The sequence below is a fragment of the Mustelus asterias genome, unplaced genomic scaffold (assembly GCF_964213995.1).
Source record: "Mustelus asterias unplaced genomic scaffold, sMusAst1.hap1.1 HAP1_SCAFFOLD_1440, whole genome shotgun sequence".
NCBI classification, from domain to species: Eukaryota; Metazoa; Chordata; class Chondrichthyes; order Carcharhiniformes; family Triakidae; genus Mustelus; species Mustelus asterias.
In genome coordinates, this window is record NW_027591385.1 from 83,856 (window position 1) to 91,332 (window position 7,477).

The 7,477-nt window shown below is 43.3% G+C and overlaps 1 protein-coding gene across 1 annotated transcript in view; it reads left to right on the forward strand.

Annotated features, from left to right (window-relative positions):
* Positions 1-6,547, forward strand: part of LOC144488289 (protein phosphatase 3 catalytic subunit alpha-like) — a gene marked incomplete at its 3' end in the record, with an annotated part of 71,687 nt that extends 65,140 nt beyond the window's left edge. Inside the window, exon 3 of the mRNA XM_078206337.1 lies at positions 6,423-6,547. Within this exon, the coding sequence (XP_078062463.1) occupies positions 6,423-6,547 (125 nt within the window). The remainder of the gene's footprint in view (positions 1-6,422) is intronic.
* Positions 6,548-7,477: the final 930 nt, after the last annotated feature.

Below are 7,477 nucleotides of genomic sequence, written 5' to 3' on the forward strand. Positions count from 1 at the left end.
TGAGTCCCGCATTCTCCCCGCTCCCTGTGGGAGTGAGTCCCGCATTCTCCCCGCTCCCTGTGGGAGCGAGTCCCGCATTCTCCCCACTCCCTGGATTTTTAAATGGATTGAATTCTGACACCAATAGCCGCTGGTTTTTGTCTCCCTGGAAGTTGAACCACCTGCTTGCTCCTTGTGATATTGTGTATGTTTGCACAGTTTAGATTTTGTTTGGTAATGAGCAGTGCTATGGATTACAATACTTTGAATTGAGATATTTAAATGTTGCTTCCTGCGATTTTCCTCGATATTGAAGTTCAGCAAATACTTCAACCTTGCATCACCTTTACCCTTCTCACAGAATTTAAATTTCAGCTTAGCTGCGATATTGTAGATGAAGCTTTTCCAAATGCAGTTAGGTTATTAAATTCTGTTTACTATATTTATAATTGGGAATGGAGTCAAATGCTGGTAGATGTGTTATAAGGACAGTAATAGTAAATTGGATTCTCATGTATTATGCAATGTTTGTGACCTCTGTACTTGCTACAGATTTCAGTGCTATTGAAGCAGTGGTATGATGTGAATTCCTCATCTTGTTGACTTTTAAGATCAGATTCGCGACTTTTGATGAAAAGATCAAATGGGTTCAGTTGCCTGATGTGATTGTGTTGCTGTGTGTGTAGGTGGCTGCTGCCTCCTGCTTTGCTCAACTCTACATGTCTCTCAGTCTATGCATTATTCCTCTCCGCTGACAATTGGAAATTTGTGTGAAATGCTATTAAGGTTCTCCGAAAACGATAGTTTGAAGGAAACTAGAGAAAAGTGTTGATTTGGACACCCGGGGGGGTTAATGCTGTTTCCTAAAACAAGGTTGGAGGTTTTTTGGATTCTGCTAATGGGACTGACGGAAGGTTCATTTGTTTGAGTGATCGTGCTTTTATTCCCAGACTTGAGAATTGCTTTTTACGGTCAGCCCGTGGAATTCCAAGGTGTCGGCAGGCGAGAATATCCTGGCAAATATCTCTTCTCCATCAGGAGATATCAGAGCCTCCATTGGGCACAGATTGGAGAGGCTGATGGTGTTGGATGTGTCCTGTCGTCGTAGCTACACTGCCATCCCAGCTTTCTTCAATTTGGATGTTTCCAGAGCTCCGAATGCCTGTTGACACCAGTTTGTCAGTGAGTGTGTTGAAGGCACGGGATGAATCTGTTTGCCCACATGCTGCTTAATCAGCACATTACACCAATCAGTCTACAGAGTCTATATAGAAAGAATCTCTGTGAAATACAGCAAGAAGAACACATGAATGAAACTAGAGCACCTTCTCCCAATAACAGCGGGATAATTTCTCCAGCAGAGTGAGGAATAGTTACATAATACAGGTTACGAATCTCTGCTTCTTCCAACAGTGCGTTCTCTCAGCTGACTGATGGAGAATCCTCCACCATCTCCATAGTTGTGTCACTATGTCCTGCCTGGAATTTTTTCCTTTTCCAGCATTTATCCAATTTCCTTTTTAAATTTACTATAATTTGCTTCCACCACCCTTTCAGGCAGTGCATTCCAGATCACAACAACTCACCTTGTTTTATTTTTACTGATTTTAAAGCTATTGCTTTGGATACTGACCCTCCTGTCAGGAGAAGCAGTTTGTCAATATCTGCTCTGTCAAAGCCTCTAGGTTTTCACATTTCTGTTTTTAAAGTCATCGATTCTGCTGTTGAAGTAATGAAGTTACTCGGATGTCTCAGACTGTGTGAAAGGAAAGAAGAAATGGCATTTCATCATTTTTTTCTCTGACAATGTCTCCAAGCACTGTACAGCCAGTGAATAACTTATCCAGTGGTTGTTTAGACAGATGTGAGAGGTGCAGGGAGCAGCAAATGAATGCGGCAACGTCCGGTAATCTGGAGATTTTTATTTTATTTGTTAGTGTCACAAGTAGGCTTACATTAACACTGCAATGAAGTTACTGTGAAAATCCCCTAGTCGCCACACTCCGGCGCCTGTTCGGGTACACTGAGGGAGAATTTAGCATGGCCAATGCACCTTAACCAGCACGTCTTTCAGACTGTGGGAGGAAACCCATGCAGACACGGGGAGAACATGCAGACTCCCCACACACAGTGACCCAAGCCGGGAATCGAACCCGGGTCCCTGGCGCTGTGAGACAGCAAAGGTGAAATTTGTCGCTGAGACCAGGAATAACCCTGAAAGTTGCCAGGTTTAAGTAAAGACCAAACTGGATCTATAGCGTTGTTGAGGGTGAGAGCTCCTTCCCTGGCTCTGGGACCAGTGTAACTGTACAAGGCACCTTCTGAATCGAATGCATTCGGAATTGGAAGAATCTATCTTTTTTCATGTTGAAAATTTGCAGTTTGGCATTTTCTGACATCTCGAAGCTGATCAGATAAATTTTAGCTTTACCAATGATGTAAAGTTAACATTTGATGTGAGTCAGAGCTGTGATTTTTCTGGGTAAAAGACACGGGTTGCCTTATGCTTTCAGTTGTATGAATTGGTTAATAAAGATTATTACAATTCATTATCTGACAGGTTTCATGTTTCAGATTTCCTGGAAGGTGTCAGTTATAGTGGGAATAAGCAAATGAATTGAATTGAAGCTGACCTGGTTTAATCAGCTGTAAGTTTGCTCAGTAATCTCAGTTTGATGAGAATTATGTTGATTACCAGTTTAAGGGTTCGCAGTGTGGTGCATTCGCTTTTACTGGAAGTTACCTGTATTAATACACAGGAAGACAGGAAGAACAGGTACACACATTGCACCTGTTTGAGTTACACAAAGTAAATGACAGCCATTGATTGGCTCATTCCTCATGGCGATGTTTTGACCAACCAGAGTCAAGTTGTCTGGTTTAAATTTTAAACCATGCTTGCCAGTTACTGTCAGTCACCCCTCCCGCCCACTTCCTGCCACCTCCCCCTCCCACACAAGCTAAATAGTTCAGTCGAGGTTTTATTGGAAGTCTTGTCCAGTGATTTTTAATCAGGTTACTCACAGTTGGAGGACTGAACATTCTTGTCAAAAATACTTATTTCTAATGTTACATAAGAACATAAGAAATAGGAGCAGGAGTAGGCCATCTAGCCCCTCGAGCCTGCCCCGTCATTCAACAAGATCATGGCTGATCTGAAGTGGATCAGTTCCACTTACCCGCCTGTTGAATCCATTCGCAGCTGAATTAATGAAACTGCACCAAGTTGCCACTTCCTAAATAGTTCAAGGAAAGAAAATTACGGGGGAGAGTGCAGGGTGACGGTAGGGTTACTGGGACAGTAATCCAGAGGCCCAGGCTAACATTCTGGATGTGGAGATGCCGGCGTTGGACTGGGGTGGGCACAGTAAGAAGTCTCACAACACCAGGTTAAAGTCCAATGGGTTTATTTGGAATCAGGAGCTTTCGGAGCGCTGCTCCTTCATCAGATGAGTGAAGACTTGGGTTCACAAACAGGGCATATATAGAAGCAGAATCAATTACAAGATAGTAGCTGGAATGTGAGTCTTAACAGATAATGAAACCTTTACAGGTACAGACAATGTGAGTGGAGAGAGGGTTAAGCACAGGTTAAAGAGGTGTGAATTGTCTCCAGCCAGGACAGTTAGTGAGATTTTGCAAGCCCAGGCAAGTCGTGGGGGTTATAGATAGTGTGACATGAACCCAAGATCCCGGTTGAGGCTGTCCTTGTGTTACCAAATAAACCTGTTGGACTTTAACCTGATGTTGTGAGACTTTTTACTGTAACGTTCTGGAGACATGGCCTCAAATCCCACCATGGCAGCCAGTGGAATTTTCAATCGATTAATAAATATGGAATATAAAACTAGTGATCATTGTCGGAAAAACCCATCTGGTTCACTAATGTCTTTTCGGGAAGGAAATCTGCTGCCCTTACCTGGTCTGGCCTACATGTAACTCCAGAGCCACAGCAATGTGGGTGACTTTTAAATACTCTCTGAAATGGCCGAGCGACTCACTCAGTTCAAGGGCACTTAAGGATGGGTAATAAGTTCCTGCCCAGCCAGCTACACCCACACCCCACGTGAAGAAATAAAAATGGTTTGGTTCATTCCGTGTCCCAGTTGCTCTGTTGATGGAAGATTTAAAATCCCTGATTACTCAAAAAGGTTCAGCAGAAAACTGAACTGTCGAATGACCAATCCAGTGTTGTGTTTGTGCCCAAGATGAAGTTCTACCTGGTCCTTCAGGTACTATGCGCTAACAATGTTGGTGACCATGGATTTCCATTGGATTGGTCCATGATTATACTTGGTAATGTTCTGCTGTGGGTTACCTTTGCCTTCTGCAGTGTGGCCAACCAGGAAGCTCTTACCACCTGTCATCGGGTGCTCTGGGAGGATTTACAGATGGAAAATCTACCTGTTTGGCCAGGTTATGAACATATTTTCCTTGGCCAACAAGTCCTGAAGTGGGACTTGAACCCAGAGCTCTGGTTCAGTGGTAGGAATGCTATTAGGGACCAGATCAGAAACCCCAAGGGATATCACAAAGCCAAACTCAACCCCAACAATTTCCTATTTTGCATTCGTGTGGGGATAGGATGTTTCACTGCAGGTACGATTCTACTGACAAACCAGGGAATGTTTATCAAAACAAACTTTATTTAAAACAAATGAATTAGCTTAACATTTAATAATTAAACAATATATAAATATGACACTATACAATTCTTAACTGTGAACCTATTGCTGAGTTCCAATTCGAGCAATATTCCTCTTATAGACTTGAGCCCCTCTATAAAAGTAGTTAGCAAAACACAGGCTTACTTGCTTTGACTTGGGTACCAATTGTAGAGCTTTCAGAATACCTGTGGAGAGAAAAGGAGGCACTTGTTTCTTCCAGCAGGTCCTGGCAGCAACTGCTTATATTAAAAAATAAAACTGAAGCCCTTTCTTGCCTGTAAGCTTAGCTCCTCCCATTAAGCACATGATTCTGAGCCTGTTAATCAGCCTAATCAATACTCTCAGAACTCTGCAAATTTAACCTAAAATCCCAGAACTTAAATAAACAAAGGATCCATTAACTCTACAAAGAAACCCATTCCGAGCTAAAATCAGTTATTATCCTGCATTCTCAGCATCTGCTGCATGTTTACCAGACAAATCAACTCTTGTAACAAAGCACTGCCTCTTAAAGCAACTCCACTTCAACATAAAATATATCAAAATATCCCCGTGTCATCAGAATGCTACCCACCGCACTGTACCTGGGCTTGTTGGAAAGTGCATGCACGCAGTGCTTTACATTGCATCTGAGGTGCATTCAGATTTTAAATAACGACAAACTTTGTCATTTCTCATTCTTCTGCTTCTATTTTTAAAAAACCCGGTTACTTTATGGAGGCCACGATTAGTGGCAGATGTGAGTAGTTTGTGTGAGGCTGATTATGAATCGGCCCTGAGTGTATCGGTCACCAGGTACTTCTGAAACACTGCTGCAGAGGTGTAAGAACTGAATCCACAACAAACAAAAGACTGACTCCTGTTTCTATTGGACCTCAGAGTATCCTGAGGCACTTTACAGACAATCAGGTACTTGTTGAAATTTTTTTTTAAATACTTTTCCAATTCAATCAAATCAAATCCAATTCAGAGTCTCAACAAGTTGAGACATTTCAGATCCAGGCTGACAAGACAGGGCAAGCGACCAAACCACCCTGTCCTGGGCCTGATCTACATGAGCCAAGCTGATTGGAGAAGGGGGAGGTTCCTCCTCCAAGACTTGAAATGTTGTAGTTGAAGAAAGCTACAAAAGTCTGAGGTCACGCACCAATCAACTCAAGAACAGCTTCTTCCCTGCTGCTGTCAGACTTTTGAATGGACCTACCTTGTATTAAGTTGATCGTTCTCTACACCCGAGCTATGACTGTAACACTACATTCTGCACTGTCTCATTTCCTTCTCTATGAACGGTATGCTTTGTCTGTTTCGTGCGCAAGAAACAATACTTTTCACTATGTTAATACATGTGACAACAATAAATCAAATCAAACCAAACCAAAAAGCCATTGCTGCAGGTTTGGAGACATTTGGAAATATATTATAGCTTGTAATTACTGTCAGATTCTGAACATTATCTTACACAGAAAGGAGCTCAGGCTCGTCTAAAAGATCACTCTAGAATAATTAGTGGGAGGTATAGCTGCCATCTATCCCATGGGGCGTATACCTGAGTTGTTTGGGGTGGAATACCCTGGAAATCCCGCGAGCTGCCAACATCACAGAGCCTTGGAAAAAGATGAGAATTGTTTCAATATTTTTGATTCAATTAGTTATCACTTTCTGAAATAGTTTGATCTGAGTTCTGTGTACAAACAGTATTGCGGAGCAGGGAAATGGTTTTGTTTTGCCTGAGGAGTTGGGAGCACCCACATTAATCTTTCTGTTGGTCTCTTTCAGTTTGTGGTGATATCCACGGCCAGTTCTTTGATCTGATGAAACTGTTTGAAGTTGGTGGGTCTCCAGCGTCGACACGTTACCTCTTCCTCGGAGACTATGTGGACAGAGGTTATTTCAGCATTGAGGTGAGTGTGAGGGGTTGTATTGCGTGGGGGGAGGGGGGTAGGTGCAGAGGAGGTGAGGCTGATAAACTCCCAGCTCCATCCCTGTTTATCTGCTGAGGTTTCATCCATGCTCTCATTAGCTCCAGACATGAGAATTCCCATGTTCCTCTGGGTAGCCTTCAGTCTTACACCCTCCGTAAACTCAAATTCAACCAATCCTCTCTCGATCTGAATTCGCAGCATATTCCATTCACCCAGCACCCTGGGTGCTCACAGACCGACAGCGACTCCTGCTCTGGTAACACTTCGATCTCAAACTTCTCATCCTTGTTTCCAAAACCCTCCTTGTATCCGAAATCTCCTCAAGCCCCAAGACCCTTTGGAATATCTGCAGTCCTTTCAATCTGGTCTCATGGACATCCTCGATTGTAATCACTTCTCCATTGGTGGCCTTGTCTTCAGCTGGACAAAAGACAATTGCAGTTTTGTGTGGGCCCGAAGCCCAGGATTCCTCCTGCCCCGCCCTCAAAACCTCTGCCTTTCCTTCCTTCGTGAAACTGCTCCTTAAAATCTACCTCTTTGGCCAAGAATTTAGTCACCTGTCCTTTTATTTCCTTATGTGGCTTGCTGTCAAATTTGCCTTGATAATCACTGCTGTACAATGTGATGTTTTGTGATGCTACAGGCCCGATATAAGTTATTGTTGATCAGGTTTGAGTAATTTGTATTCTAAAACAAGGCCAGTGTGCAAAAGTCAGCAATGATTGTCCTTTTCCAGTGTGATTTATTTGCTCTGCTTTTTCATCGTCCCCCCCCGGCCCCAAGTTCTTTCTCTAAATAGTGACCTCTGACAACTGCCCCCACCCTCCCTTTCCGCCAGTGCAGCCTTACACTCAGCAATCTCCCCGACTTCCCCCCTCCCCCCAACCTCCCCCAACCTTCGCCCCTTCC